Source organism: Cynoglossus semilaevis, chromosome 8 (assembly GCF_000523025.1).
Source record: "Cynoglossus semilaevis isolate Cse_v1.0 chromosome 8, Cse_v1.0, whole genome shotgun sequence".
Lineage (NCBI taxonomy): Eukaryota > Metazoa > Chordata > Actinopteri > Pleuronectiformes > Cynoglossidae > Cynoglossus > Cynoglossus semilaevis.
Genome location: NC_024314.1, coordinates 23,053,368 through 23,070,018, shown reverse-complemented (window position 1 = coordinate 23,070,018; position 16,651 = coordinate 23,053,368). Strand labels below are relative to the sequence as shown.

General features: G+C 38.6%; 1 protein-coding gene across 4 annotated transcripts in view; it reads right to left on the bottom strand.

Moving 5' to 3' along the window:
- The window catches only part of LOC103382813 (putative homeodomain transcription factor 2), a 38,394-nt gene that overhangs the window by 9,756 nt on the left and 11,987 nt on the right, over window positions 1-16,651 (bottom strand). For 3 of the 4 annotated variants that reach the window (XM_008315738.3, XM_008315740.3, XM_008315736.3), the window contains exons 4-6: window positions 13,957-14,037; window positions 4,019-4,075; window positions 3,665-3,676 (exon numbers count right to left, since the gene is read on the bottom strand). In XM_008315738.3, coding sequence (XP_008313960.1) covers window positions 3,665-3,676; window positions 4,019-4,075; window positions 13,957-14,001 — 114 coding nt within the window. In that variant the 5' untranslated portion in view covers window positions 14,002-14,037. The remainder of the gene's footprint in view (window positions 1-3,664; window positions 3,677-4,018; window positions 4,076-13,956; window positions 14,038-16,651) is intronic. The other variant, XM_008315739.3, reaches the window with a different exon arrangement.

Genomic DNA, 16,651 nt, shown 5'->3' with positions numbered 1-16,651 from the left:
CATTTTTAAAAATTCTGGACACACACACACACACATCCATCACACACACATTATCTACTCCACACCCTGCCGTGCATGTTAGCAATTATTTAATAAATTCCCCAGACATTTCAGATGACCCCATTTGAATTCCAGGCGACCCCACATGGGGTTGCAACCCCAAGGTTGAATAAACTAGGCCTATGGACATCCTGCACAATCCATATAAAGGATTATTGACTGGAATATGACAGTAACAGAAAAACAATGACATCATCCAGTCTCCTACAGGATATTTTTAGATTTTTTTTTTGTATAAATTAAATCAGTTTTCCTGACAAGTTTCTCTTGGAAACATGAATCCTCAGTGACGAGTATCCGTCCCTGCAGGAACCAGTGAATTCTCTGCATTGAGCAGCTGTCATATTCAGTCTTCAGTGGAAACATTCGCCTCATAAACTCCCAGTCATGTTGGAGTGTGTTGTTAAAAACCAAAGAATTCTTCACTCAAACGTATCATTGGAGGCTAATATTTACACACACGCAGCGTCCAGGCCTTTCTCTTATCAGTCAGTGGTCTGATCCTGAGGCTTGATGGGAGTCTTATCTTTAAATGGTAGATTCAACAAGCTAATAAACCGTGTGTGTGTGTGTGTATGTGTGTGTGTCAGGGTCGATACCCTGCTCTCAGTTGAAGCTAACGGCTCCTCTCTGGACTCTTATCTCTGTTCTATTTGTAGACCCTTATCTTTATGAACTAGTTTCTCCTCCAGACTCAGTTCAGACTCTGAGTTTGTTTGGGTTTTTTCTGAGTTTAAGGATGAGAACTTTACCTCTTCTTATTCTGGATACTGTTTGCCAGGTTGTTTTCCTCAATCAATAAAAAGATAATATTTTATTATGACATGAAATAACTGATAAACTTAAAGTATTTACATGTAAACCTGACGTCATGGGATCAGGGAATGTTAAGACTATGGCTCAGTTCCCAGTTCCACTGAGTGGAGTTAAATCTGTCAAAGAAAACTGACCTTGATACGTGTATATGAATCCAATTCTAGTTCCATTTTCCACCAGCAGGTGGAAACCTGACCTTTTAATGGGCATTTTTCTATATTTTTTCTCCCAATGCAGTTATTTCTATTCGAGGAGTTTCTGGAACAGTCCAGCTCTGACAATTCAAACAGACTGCAATAGAATTGTTCCTCATTAAAATACATTTTAAAAATATTAAAAAAAAATTTACATCAAGGACAATTATAATATTGTTACAAATAAAATGTAGGATATGTCTAACAAATGCCTGTACTTTATGCTACCAATGCATTTGAATAGAATTAGAAATAGAAAAGTTATGATTGTGAGGTATTTAACCTACTGAAATAACCATTATCTAACATTACACCAAGATTCAGGAAATGAAATGTATTATCATCATTATTTATGTTTCACGTTTCCTTCTCACAGACTGTGTTAATTGATCCACTACATTGAAAGGTTTTATAACCTGTTTTAATAACAGGTTAAACCGGTAGAAAATACATTTTTAATTGCTTTGGAAATGTAAGCTTATTTATCACGAGGATTGTCAGGCTGTCATAAAGATTAAATTGTATTAAATATTACAATCTACCAGATCATGGTTCTGAACAATCTCTTCCACTGGAACATAAGGTGTCATAAAACTGTTTCGGTCGTTACTCGACGCTTTGAGAGACCGTGATGTTGTTGCATTGTAAAAATGACTCACTGTAGGCCTGACAACAGTGTATTTACGCTGTATTTACAATTGTATTTTGTATAATTTCCAAAAACGAATAAATTAATTTACAACTGCAAACAATTTTCTTTCCTTCCAATAAACATGTTGTTACTTTTTCAATCTATTTTTACAGATTTCTACAGTCAGAGTTACAGATGATTCTGATTCTAGTGAGGTCCCTGCACCTGTGTTTGTACTGTAAACAGCATAATTAACACCTTAACCGGGTGAAAAAGTATGTGTGCGTGTGTGAACTCTGAGCTCATTAAAGAGAGTCCATCTCCCCTCTGTGTTTACAGGACATACTGTAAGGTGGAGAATTAGAAGAAGCACAGAGGCAGAAATGAACCAAGGAAACAATCTGACCTAAAACACACTGGTCGAGTCTGACGAGTTAAATCATCAAAACTGACGCCGTTTAAAACACATTAACACTCTTCCTTTGACAAAGCTCTGATGTGAGGAAGTATGTGAGAGAAGAGAGAGAGGGGAAGACGTCAGAGGTGACAGGATTTTTAATTAACGTCCATGACGAGGCATGCACTCACTCACCGAGCACACAAACAAAACCGTCCTGTTAGCCTCTCATACACGTTACTGTATTTGCAGACACGCCAACAAGCCAAGTGTAATGGAGCAAATTACAACAACTCATTACTACCAGTAATTATCGCAATAAAGGTCATTTTAGAGTATATGCTAACGTGGGAAATTTTATTTTTATTTATTTACAACAAAGGTTTTGTAATAAAAACGATGGAGCTCCTTAGCTAAGTTTATTAACAGGTCAAAATGGCTACCAGTTATGTGCTTTTTAGTTGGTGCATATACCGTACCACTCTTCTGCAGATGCATTTTGAAGAGAACACAACTTGATCAGTGGTGCGGTTCATTTTGCAGACCCCCTCATGCTTGTCTGTGGACCTCCAGGGGTCCTCAGACCTTTGATTGAGAACAAAATGGCCAACATGTATGAAATAAATGGTTGATGTTTTAATGCCTAAAAAGTGCCCTGGTTCTGGAACTAACCATTTATAAATATATATCAATATACATTTATAAATATATATAGAAAACTAGTCCATACATGTACATGTACATATATTTAAAATAATAGGGATTAATAATAGCAGTTATAGCTAGTTATTAGCGGTTATGATTTGGAGACAAGCGGTGGGATTAAATAAGTATTACGTCTTTTTACTAATACAGATATGGTAATTAAGTAAATGTTGTTGAGTTTTTGTAAACTTATATTTGTCTTTTTGTTTATTGAATTATGATTTATGCTGTACAACCACGGCCTATTTGTTTGAATGGTTACTATGGTCACTGGACTTCCCACTTCCACAGTAAATTCTACACAGTAAGTTACTGTCTGTCATGTCGCTGTGTCAAACTGTGTTAATTCAGTAAAATCCTGAAACAAATCTGTCCATCTGTGCTCGGTCTGCTGTCTCCAGTTGGCCTGAGGGACGAACGTTTATTGCATCAACACTGGGGTGTTATTGTTATTGTTATTATTGCACAACGCTGCGACATTACGACTGAATTATTTACCAATTTTCACACATAGATTTTTCATCTCTGCATGAGAGACACTGAGCCTGAGCTGCAGCTGCTCCGACACTGACCTTTTCATGATTTACGCTGAGGATTTAAGATTTTATTGAAGTTATATAATCTCACGTGCAACTTTGTCAAAGACTCTGTTCTCTTTTACTGTCTTTTTGTTGAGGTTGTTGGTTTTAAACTGATCAAAGTTTCACTTCTACAGGTGAAGGCTAAGTGTGGTTAACACACACACATTTGACAGGTTTCATCTGAACTGGGCCACCAAACCAACCACAGTCTAGTGATCTACATCGTGGGTGAGTGGGCGTGCACAACAAGGTGGGGAGTCCACCCTCGACAAATACTCACCAGAGAAATAAACTGCAGAAAAGAGGAGTGAGAAAGAAAGCAGAAAGGAAGGAAGTCGAGGTGGGAGGCGGGCAGGGGTGTGGGGGGGCAAGAGAGGAGAGATGGGCAGGTGACACCCCACCAGGAGGGCAGAGAGCAAAGGGTTACAAAAGAAAACACTGGAAAAAAAAAACTGTTGGTAAAACAAAATGAGAGGTGTTGATCATAGAAACAAATGGATTGAGGAGACGATTGGAAATCAAAAAATAAAAAGATGAAGAAGGAAGGAGAGAAGAGATGAGGAAATGTGAAGGAATGAGACACAAATACAAAAGAGAATAAAAAAAATGTTGGCAGTGAAGAAACCGTTTCTACCTTAATCTCTCTCTGTTCCACCGATTTCTCCCAGATCTGTTGGTCGTAGGCGCCAATCTGGTGAAACAAAACAAAAAACAGAAACTTACATGTGTGAAAAAAGGAATAGTATTTATGTTCTAGAAATACTTTAAATCTTTTTTTTGAAGTTCTCCACAATAACAGAACAGAGAACATCATGGTTTGGGTGATTAGTGCTGGGTGAGTTAACCTCTTTCAGTGACGTTACTCATTTGTTAGCATTATTATCAGTTAAATAACACAAATTAATATTTATTCCTCAAAATTACATTGCACAAAGCACATTCAGAGAAACCACAAAACAGGAGGATGTAAGAAGCTATAATTTAGTAATCGTCTGTCTTAATTAATCACCTTATTACATTAATGGCATAATAACAAGTCAACGTGTCCAACCCTAGTACTTATAAAAGATATATTTGCAGACACACTTTTTAACCTGGGGAGAAAACCTGTTTGAGTTGTTGTTCTCAGGGAGGTGCTCTCTGAGAATCACAGGAACTGTTTTCACTAACGCTGCTCAGAACTCATTATAACTGCTGCTGTGATGTGGAACTATTGTTACTTAATGCTAGCATAAATCTGGCAGCTCAGAAAATTGGTCTAATCAAGAACATCTTTGACGAGGAACGTTGGGAACCAATTTGTATGTGCAATACCATGAGTAAATATGCAATATAATCGAAAATATATAATGAGCAAAGTGCGATATCGTCTAAAATACATTATGAGCAAATGTGCAATATATTTGAAAATATATCACTATCAATATTACGTGCAAACCTTTTTCATGACCTTTTCCAAAAACATTCTTAATTACCAATGTTTACGTTCTACAACCTTCCATTATTATTATTATTATCCTCAGATAATCACGCTAATATATGTGGTCTGGAGATTTAAAAAATAATAATAATAATAATGAAGACATGGCACAGCACTAAATCAGAGTGATTCATTGACAGCACACTGTGTCAGCCACGTGTGTCTTTCCTTCACTCTCTTTTATTAACTCTTGACCCTGTCTCTGCTGGTATGAGGCAAGAACCTGTGAAACTGGTCTGGGATCTGAGGTTCAACCTGAGTTTACAAAAGAAAAGAAAAAAAACTCTAGGAGAAGATGAATCGTCCATAAGCCAGATTGTTATTTTTTTATTTTATTTTTTTTTGGCGGATTTTCTTTTTTTTCTTTTTTTTCTTTGGCATTGTCGCAACATTTCAGCAGCTTATTTTAAAATTAAATTAAAAATTAGGTTCTCTCAACAATGGTGTGTCCAAGGCGTGGGGCCTGGGTGGAGCTGAGAGCCAATCACGCTGCTTGATTAAAAACAATGATGTTCCAGGAAACTAAACAATTATATGCTGACAAAACTGTCTGACTTTCAATGTTCTTCCACTGCAGCCTTTAGTTGTAACTGCACATTAACACACCCGTCAGGTTATGTCATACAGTCACTGAGGTTTTAAAGTAAACAACATTTAAAGGTAAACTCAAGCCTGCTGACAGTGGAACTTATTCACAAGCGCTTTAACAAGGCTCTGATACAGTCATATACAGCAGTTTTGGTTCACAAAAACCTGAATTGCTAATCCATGTCTATGCTTGTAATAATCATAATAAAGATGGGCATTACCAACTATTTGATTGGGGGGATGCATATTTAGAAAATACAAACCCCCCGCCATAATATACTTGAATATATGGCATTAGACCCACTTTAATGAGCCCAGACTGTCAACAACCAGCCTCCTAGCCTTTAATTTCCTTTATTTTTTTTGTTTATTAAGGAATGGTTGAGCCCATGTTAATGGTTCATTATGCAAATATACACACAAATATTGTTTGAAGAGTAAACAGGAAAACTATAGAGGGCAGTCATGGACCCAGAGGACCTGGTTAACAAGTGGAGATAAAAGAGGAAAGGAAAGAAGGTGGAGAAGAGGAGGAAGGGTGGAATGGAAAAAGTAGAGATTAATTAACTCTCTCACACACACACACACACACACACACACAAACACAAACAAACACACAAACACACACTTACATCATGCAGTAATCAGACAGTCAGCAGGGCAGTGTAAATCCTCTTACACGGAGACAAATACATCTGTGCAGCTCAAATGTTTCCCATTATGTTGCTAAAAAATATATAAGCCTTAGTTAATGCAACATAAGTCACCTTTCCTGCCTTTGTCTCCACTGAGCCTCGCTTCACTGCGCTCAGTGATTTCAGGGTGAAAAGTTAAACTGCTCGCTTGATTTTTGCTGCCCTCTGTGGTTAAATATTTATTGATCTGGTCGAGCGACAGATGGATTCTGCGCGACGGCCTTCAACCTTTTGCGTAAATCGTTGAGCTGAGGGTACGGTGGTGAAAGACGGCGGGAGACGACAACGATGCCGAGCGTAGCTGCAGCGGCAGAGTTAAGGGGTCACTATGACAACGGAGGGAAGAATGATCCAGGTGGGAGGGGGCAGGGGTGAGGGGGGTGAAGGATTATGCTGATGAAGTCGAGTAACCTTACATAAAGAAGAGTCTACGCAACGGAGGCTGTAAAGACATCTGATTACCAGAGGGTGGTGCTGACGTTTAGAGCTCACGTCTGCAACAAATATTCATGCATTCATGAGCGTAACACATTAACTAATACATGCTGTTGCATCCAAGCCAAACGAACACACAGCAGACTGTTGCCAGGCTTAGTTTACTGATTCTTCTGATTAATATTTAGAATGAGCCAACATTTAGTTGCAAACTTGATCACTCGACGGAGAAACAGTGTGACTGGCAAATCTCTCTGTCATTGTTTCCTCCCATAAATCCTTACAGAAACGAGTGTTATTTCACTAATGCCTCCAGTGGCTGCCAAAAGCCTTTATGAGAAACACAGTTCAGAGAAAAAAGGCACATTCTGGATGTGCAGAAAAGAGAAGTGATTTACTTTGCACAGCTAAAATGTCAGAGCTGGCAGCAGCACGACTTAGCAGTACTGTTCCTCTGTCAGACTTTCCTCTAATAAATCGCTAAAAATAAAGAGCACATTGAAATTTCTGAAAGAAGAAAAAAAGTCTACTAAATGTCAAAGTATTTATCTGTACAATTGTTAAACTGAGAAGAATGTGAGAATATGCCAATCTGGATTCCAGAATCCCAGATTTTGTAGAAACAATGGATTCTGTGACTGTGAGAAACAAGGCTCAAAAAGTCATTAATATAAAAGTATTTTTCCATAATAATCAAGACAGAGACAAACTTGTTTTTTTACCACGTAGAACAGGTTAATATATACAACATAATAATAACAGAAGAAACTGACCTAAAACAACTGCAGGTTAGCGTAAAAAGCTAAACAGCTAACAACAAAGTATAAGCTAGAAAATGTGTTCAATTGGCCAAACAACGGGTAAGCAACACAATATCACAGCAAACTAGCCGAAAGTACAAGTCTATAATAACGTAACTTAGCTACAGTTACAGAAAGAAAAGTTGGCCAGAATTTCACCAGCTTTTATTTGAAACTAGCTAAAACCAACTTGTCCTAGAGATCCCAAAGATAGCTTAATGTTAGCAAAAATATTTATCAAAGGTATAATAATTATAATTTAGCTAAGCTACATTAAAAACAGCAAAAATATCCCAAAGGTCAAGTAAACCTCACAAAATGCCAAAGAAATCAAGAAACAGCAGCTAAATATTAGCCAAAATGTGAAACTTTGCTAAAATATAACATATCTTTCTAAATTTCACCTCAAAATAGGTAAAAAAAAATAGCTTAAAGATAACAAAAAAACACAAAGATTGTTGTTTGGAAGATATGAAAAATTTTGTCAGCGAAAATATAGTCAAAAATGCGTAGCCAACTGTTAGCGTAGTAGCAAACTGAAAACTAAAATAAAACTTTTAACCACTGTTTTGATGTGGTTTAAACAAACATTTACTTTAGGCCCCACTGTTTTGATGTGGTTTAAACAAACTATAATAAATAGTTTGTTTATAATAAAAACATTTCTCCTAAATATGTTTTTTTTCCCTTCTCCCCATGTCACTTCACCTTTTCCTGACAGTAACAGTGGCCGTGGAAAATACCTCACCTGTTTGTGAGGTGTGGTCACTTTCGACAGGCTGACTAACCAAGTGAAAGAAAGACGTCAAGTGACACTAAGTCTTTGTGTGCACGAGAACACTTTTGGATTTGGAGACAGAAATCAAACTCCAGTCCATCTCACCACAATCTGATGCCATATAAAAAGATCAATTATCTAAATTAAAAACTTATTAGTTAAGGTTAAATGACCACAAACCACCCCCCCCCCACCCACCCCCACTCAGTGACATCGCAAGTAACAGACAAAACAATTACCACGATTTTAGGTCAAACAGCTGTTTGTGTCATGTGGATTAACCCCCCCCCCCCCCGTGCTGTGTTTTCACACAACCATGGCAACATGGTACGATCTATTCCTGACTCACACAGGTGTGTGTTTATATTTGACAAATGCTAAAGAGATGACATTTACAATTTTTACCAAAACAAAACAGAGCGCTATCACCCAGACTTAAAATCTGAATGTAAACAACCGTGATGCAGTCGTTTGAGTTAAAATATAATACTTGGACGAAATCGTTAAGAGGATCGTGACTTTCCATGTTCTACTTGACCTAAAAAAGAAAAGAGGACACAGCGAAAAAAACGTAATTAAAGAGTTCAACACAGAGCTCCAGAAGAACAAGTGGACTCTTGTGAGCTGCTCCAGCTGAAGTCAGCAGACAGACTGAAGGTCTGGAGCAGAAATGAAGAGTTCAGATTTGGGACAATCGATAAGTTCAAGAGACATGGGGCCTCAGAAGATATCAAATTGATTTCAATGCCCATGTGTTAATGCTTTCCATTGCAAACGTTGAAGTAATCACAATCTCTTTGTTGTTGTGTTAAGGAAATCAAAGCCACCAAGTGTGGTGACAACAAAGAAATCTGTGACCTCAGAGAGCAGCTGCAGGACTCTTGTGCTCCACAGATGGCGACGTTGACAGTTAAGATTCCTCCCTTTAAAAGTACAAGGAAAAGGAAGGAGGAAAAAACGCTCTGCCGACTGACAGTTTCCCTTATCTGTGTTCGGTCTAAGTCTAGTTTCACATCTGTATTGATATAGAATATTTGAAGACACCCGTCAACGCCATCCACCCAAAACAGCTGACAGCGGTGAAAATCATTCTGACTGAGACCTGCTGATCCTGCAAAGTCATGAATCTTCACACTGCTCACTGACGGAAATAAACTGTCACATTCTAAAACAGAGCCTCAAATCCAACGCTGCACAAATAAGCTGTAAGCTGATTAGATACCAATTTAACAACAGCGCGGCGGTCACAGGTTAACAGTTAATGAGCAGAAGCTTAAAGAAACGCTGAACCAGGGCCAAAAGGAAGCTGACAACCAGCTTCCTACTCCACAACATCAAACAGTGAGTCAGTCTGTCTCCTGCTGCTGAGGCAGACAGTGTCTTCACTGTGATATGGGCCGCGGCTGGAAAAGAAGGGCACGCTGCACACAAGCACCGAGTCTATTTAAGGGCTGTGCTCAGACGAACAGGGTCAGAAATACACTGTGACTCATGTGGGCGTGCGACAGGTTTAAAGTCGGTGACCGTAAAGAGATCGGGACCTTTTTGTAAGTACACATACAGGGTTACCAGCCAAGATCACAGTGTGAAGTTTCTGTTGCCACATGATTGACCCTTTGAGTCCTTTCTATTTTTACGGCACATACTGTGTTTATCAAAGCTGTGTTTTTACCACACTGCACAATGAGCGGTTTATGGAACTATTTCCAAGGAGTTAACTTGATCCTGCTTAGAAAAATTGAAAGTTCTGTGGAGAGCATGCAAATTAGTCAATGTTGCAATTGTCTATCTTTAGAGGAAAGTGAACACAGCACACCACTGCACACAACCAAATGTGACCTCTGCTTTTAACCCATCACCGCCCGGGGAGCAGTGTGTTGGGATGGTGTCATGCAGACTCGAACCTGAAACCTTCCGGACCCAAGTCCGCTTCCTTCAGCTCAGCCAAACAAAACCCATTGGTGAGCCATTCTTGACCTTTTGCTTCTGCAGGTTTTTACAACACTGATTCTTATAAAACTGCCTCTCATCAATTCTAAATCAATTCTCTTTTATTAGGAACTTTACACCTTCATATTTTCACATACACTCCAGCTAAAAGGACCCCAATACTGTTCTAACTTTTGATGCAACATTTCAAAAATTTGCAAAACTCTACCCTTAGAACCCATCATGTTACAGTACTCATGTATTGAACATCTATCCAACAAACCCACTAACATCTAACACGCACCTCTTCTTACTCTATTGACTACTATGACTACAACTGTACTTTTACTATTTATTATTTATTACTATTTATTAATAATTATGTCTTTTTGTATTTTGTACGTTAGCTTGATTGTTGATTGACTGACTCAAATTTTAAGTCGCTTTGGATAAAAGCGTCTGCTAAAAGTATTGTAATGTGTATGATGTAAATATGATGTAAAAATATATGCAATATGCAGTGATCCCAAAATAAGTTTGGGATCACTGCAAAAAGTGAAAAGACATCTGCACAATATATTTATTAATACAATAATTTATAGCCTTAAAAGCACGAAATGATCCTTTAATAGTATATTTAGAACAGATTTTTAATAATGTGCAATTAATTTGTGATGAATCAGAATTCAGAATTCTGATTAAAATTCTGAATTTTTTTTGTACTTTATATGAAACGCACAAAGAAATTGCCTCCAGGGCCAATCATGTCAAAAACGTCCTGTATTTCAGTAACTGAAATTAAACACACTCTAAAACAAGCAGTAGCATCAACGGTAAAACAAATCTCAGTCACAACCTCCAAACTGTTTCTTTCCACCATGTGTGGCCTGTCAAGTGAAGATTTGTGTAATTAAAAATCACTGACACTTAAGCACTCTCCTGCAGTGCTTCTTAACTTGGCAGCACTTCATCTGTTTGCTTAAAGCCAAACCACAAAGTACCTTCTACGTTCTCCTACTATAACTAAAGACAGAAACCAACAACCCAATATAATCTGAGCCCCAGTTTGCTCTTCGGGGCTAATCTGTCGCCCGTGGCTACATTTGTAGATCGCAGAACTGGAATGGGCAAAAAAAAAAACACTAAAGAGATAAATACAATGTGGTCGTGGTGACTCGAGGTGAGAGGATAAGACTGATTGGTCATGATGTATGAAGCTCTACAGTTACGCCGTTCACCAGTGTCAGTGTCCTATCTTATTTGAAGTCAAAGGAAAGCACCAGATGAGTTTGTTTCCCAGGCAGACGTCAGAGATAAAGCAGCCCTCAGGGCAGCAGTCAAAAGGGCGTGATCTCCAGAAGGGTTTTTTATTCCGTCATGACTCAGCAGTTGCCATTGCTGATTTGCATGTGCTCCGACAAGCTCTAAATCCAGGATCTAGGACTAATCTTACCGCTGTAAGGTCTCATTAAAGTCTTAGGGTAACTTTAAATCTCACCATTGACCATTGCAGACAACAGGGGGAGAAAAAGGAAACAAGTCAGAGAGGCTGAGCTTTGGTGAGGGTTTAGAAAGTCATTTCAACGTTCCTTGAGTTCTACTGAGTGTAATATGACTCCAGAGAAAAATCTGTCAGGTTTCAGCAGGCTGTCAAACTGAGAGAAGGAAGGCAACGGCACAGGCCCATTTCTTCGTCAACCATTTACACCTTAGAGTTACAGGTTACCTCCTATACCCCATACATCTGGACATGACAGCTTAGCCCCACGTCTAAAGACTTAAAACAATAGGGCTGACCCGACCACGTACAACTAAGTCAACTATTAGACTACAGCTTAGAGTCGACCTGTTGTCGTTAATGTGCACTAATGAATAAACACTCATCATCATCATCTGTCTCTGCTGAAGTCAGCTTTAGTTTGGTAATGATGTTGTCCGCGATGCCAGAACCATACACACATGAAGCTCTGGATCGTATAAAATGATGTGTTGAGCTGGATTTGGACCATGGGCCTTGAGTTTGACACGTGGTCTAGAGCACAGTGTCAAACTCAGGCCCGGAGGCCACATGTGTAATTATATTTGGCCCGCAAGATCATATCAAACGTGTACTAGAGTTGGCCTGCCGGTATATAGCGCCTATATACTGGCAGGATTTGTAGTACTAGTGGTGCCTGCGCTATTTATATATATATACTGTATATATAGTTATAGCACACACGTTTTTTTTGTCGTTGCCTGTGGATAAAAAAAATGACATTAAAAAGGAACTCCAAAGGCTACAGATAAAGAGACATGATAAGAAACACTACTGATGTGTTTTTCAAATTTAATTTCTCATGTGTTTATAATATTAAGCTTTAGTTGTTTGAGATTCAATGTTTACGCAAAATTTAAGTTTGTTTCAATTTAATTTTTCAATAAATATTAGATTCGGCCTGCGACTTCGTCCCAGTTTTTAATTTCAGCATGTGATTCAGAGGATCACATTTTTAAACAATTGTGGTCATGATGTCGTGCAATTTCATATTTTTATATAATGAGCATGAATTAACACAATTTCCAAAACAAGACTGACTTTAACAGAGAACTGAACTCTCCAGCTGGGGTGACCTGCCACTGTTGCTTAGAAAAGGTCATGAGCATAAACACTGAATTTTTTTTTTAAAGACATATACAACCTGCCACTGTTGCTTAGAAAAGGTCACGAGCATAAACACTGAATTTTTTTTTTTTAAAGACATATAATTACTTTTGTACTTGACTGTTATTGTCATCGTTGCCCAAGAAATTGTTTTTTCCACAGTAAAAACACAGTCTCCCTAGAAAATGTTTTTGCACAAAAAAAAGACTCATTTAAACAGCATTAAAGCACTGCTTGAGTCGAGTGTGGATGCAGCTGGAGATGAGGGGTGAGATTTAAGTAGCAGGTCAGACAGGACACAGGAGAGACATGAAAACAGGGTCACGAAGACAAGGAGACACAGGCTGGTGAGGACAGAGAGCCAAATAAAGCAGGCAGTAAGCTGAGAGCTGTGAAGGTACAGCGCTGGGGTCCAACGGAGGATCTGATATCTGATACCATGGAACAAGAAGACACACAACACCAAGCTGGGTTCACACTCAGCTGAACCCACGTCTCAACTTTGACCAAAGAGTTCCTCGATAAATTCTAAAAAAATATATGTTTTTTTATTTTTATTTTACATCATATAACCTGAATTTCCTCATTTCTGTAGACAAATCAATAAAGTTTGTTTTATTGTCACATGTATGTAAATGCCACTAAATATAAATGCAAAATATAAACGACAGATCAATTAAAAGGTATCATGGACAAAAGTCATTATTTGTTTTTACAATTCAACCATTTGCCACCAATAGGGCTGCAACCTTTATGTTTGTTTGAGGAAATTCTGTGAGGATTTCAGTTGTTGTTTTTTCCCAGAGGCCAACATTTCAGTTTTACTGCTGAAAATGAAAAATCAGATTTGATTCAATTTGATCAAATTAATTTAATAAATTAGACCAATTTAAAACATTGTTTTCAGCTTTTGGGAAAACTAAAAAAAAAAGATGAGGGACTGTAGTCAAATATAGCAACAAGAAAACAGAAGTTTTTTGTCTTCTTCCTAGAAATACCATTAGCATTTTGTTTTTTTGCTGAAACCACCAGAGGCACTGAGAATATTTTCATATTTAACCACAAGACAGAAACAACAATATTCTGGTGATGTAGTGATACTTTCAACAACATGGAATTGTCAAAGCTCCAAAAACCTTCTTTTTATCTCACGTCTTCATTATTGACTTGGTTGCACAGCAGAGAGGAAACAAAAGGAAAGAGAAAAATATATGGAACCTTACCTTTTTCTGGTACCACACCACAGCATCTTTTACTTTGGAAGCCATTTACATTTCTCTTCTCTCCGCCTAGGGCATCTTAGACTGAAAACAGAGAACACAGAGAGGCAAGAGGAAGAGGTAGGGAGGGAGGGAGAGAGAGAGAGAGAGAGAGAGGTTGTGTCAATGCCAAGGTAATAAGGCAGAGGGAGGAGGGTTTGTGTCTATATACCTGTAGGCAGGTGTGTCCTGACAACTGAAAAAATGTGATTTATGTGAAGGTGTTCACTCTGCATCTTCTCATACACACCCCACACAGAAAGACACACAAACACACACCTACTATCATATAAAGATAAAAACAACCCGTTATCTCCAATGACAGTCGCTCTACAACTTCAACAAACCTTAAGGAAACAACTCCAAACACACTGTGGTGGTGGAGTGTTTCCACCGAATCATAACCTGACAAACACACACACACACACACACACACACACACACACACAGACCCACAAACATCTCCGGACGTGACTAATTATAGCAAGGTCGGACAAGGCGTTATTTTTGTCTGTAACGATGGTTAAAGTGTCAAAATAAGGGGCGGGGTCTGTTGACAGGGCTGGAAGAAACCCAGAATGAAGTCGCTGCTTTTGCATGCACCGCAGTGTTTCCCATGTACTGGTGAATCCGCCGTGCAGCGTCAGAGAGACAACGAACTGATCTCAGAACACATGATAAACAAACCCAAGGTTCCATTGACTCAGAGGCGACTGCACCAGGAAAAGTAACATGAGCTAACATTCAGAGAGAGCGAGAGAGGTAGAGAGAGACTGAGACTCCACAGGGAATTATGGACAGAAAACAACATTTTCCGTTATCTGCAGCTGTCACACAAACCTCTGTGGTCAACGGAAAACAGTACCAACAGCCAGCTGACTGGAGTACTATCAGTACCTAAATATACTGGAATATACTGTAATTATGCAAGTACTGAAGGGAAATTAATTTAGTATCCATTGCTCTGAACAGTTCCCAGATGAAAATTTTGCTTTTAGCAAGTAAGCTAAGGGAAACAGTAGCTCACCTACTTGTTTGCTACTTGACTTTTCAACCAGTTCCTGCTTTACAGCAATGTTATTTTCTGTAACTTGAAGGGTGGGCTAGCGGCTAATTATCACAGATCTTGTCGACAAATAAAACATTCAACTTCGCTCTGCCCTAGCCTGATGACTGCTGCGATTGGCTCCATCTTTTGGCGACCCTTGAAGGGATGAAGCGGTATTAGCGTTTAGAAAAGACCGTGGACGTGGAATTTACAACAAGCAATCTCTGCTTAATAGTTTTCTTCACACTGCCTAAAAAGGCACATGCTACGGTCATTTCATTGGTCGGTGTTGATGACTAGTTACAACAGTTAGAAAACCTGTCTCCAAGGATCCTGGACTTGGCCTTGGTTGTATTTTACCGTCTAGTTATTGGGCCAGAACAACCAATTTCATTGTTCATCGTTTTGTCCATGTACCATTTTTGCACAAACAAAATCCATTCCGGAACATTAAGATATTCTTATCAAGTACTAACAAGTGTTGAACTAATGATGTATTATATGAGTCACTTCACTGCCTTGAACAGACTATTAGACAAGTCTTCAATCACTTCACTGCCTTGAACAGACTATTAGGCAAGTCTTCAATATCTATTATGCCACAGTCTTGCTGGTAGAATAAGGACACAGTCACTTCTGGCTTCCTGTTCTCTTCAGTGGTCAAAACAGACGTTACTCCAGAAACTGTAGACTTCCATTAAAATAAACAAATCTATTCAAAGCTCTAGGTCAGACATGAACAGGATGGAGAGGTTAAAATGTGTTATTCTTCAGTAATTCTTCCTGGCTTACCAGAAAAGAAATCATGAATAAACACATAAGGAAGTAGGTCTAAATTAAAGGTATGTGGTTACAGTTGATTTTCATACAGGTTTTAATTTAGCCTTCTCCTGAAATTGAAGCTCCACTTAACTAAAATCAGCAGACAGTTTACCATACAACCATGACTGTTGCTGAGGTGTGCAGGTGAAGCCTGCAGTGTGTCAGTGTGTTACAGCCAGCGTGTTATTTCAGTCAGTCGACTCTGAAACAGGATCTTCTGGTGAAGGAGGAGACACCGGCTCGATTGTTGTGACACTGAGGTTAAGACACTGTTTTGCCCTTGTTTCACTGATGGAAACTGTAACACATGCATAGAAAATACACATGCCGAGCCAACGGTCAATCACCAAACAGTACTATAGAGCAGAGCTCCTAGAACTTTATGAAGCTGTACACCTCCAACGACCTATAGACCTAGAAGAGACTTACAACAGACAAGATCGTATCCCATTAAAATAATGTTCAACTGTAAATAAGCAACAGATATTAGATATTTCACGTCTATTGTATTTTCCTGACTATAAGTTGCACCAGTGCCCTCTTGCCGTCAGTGTGAAAATAATGAACATGTACATTTTCAGTGGTACAGGAGTAGCAGATACTGGCACACAAGCCTCGAGTGCCTTCTAGTGGCTGTCAGTGTGAAAAACATTTGAAATTATATATTTTAATCTATAAGTCGCACCTGAGTATAAGCCGCAACCCAGCCAAAGGATGGAAAAAGTGAGACTTATAGTCTGGAAAATAAAGTACTTTGATTTTTTATCAATCGCCCTTCTCCATTTTCAT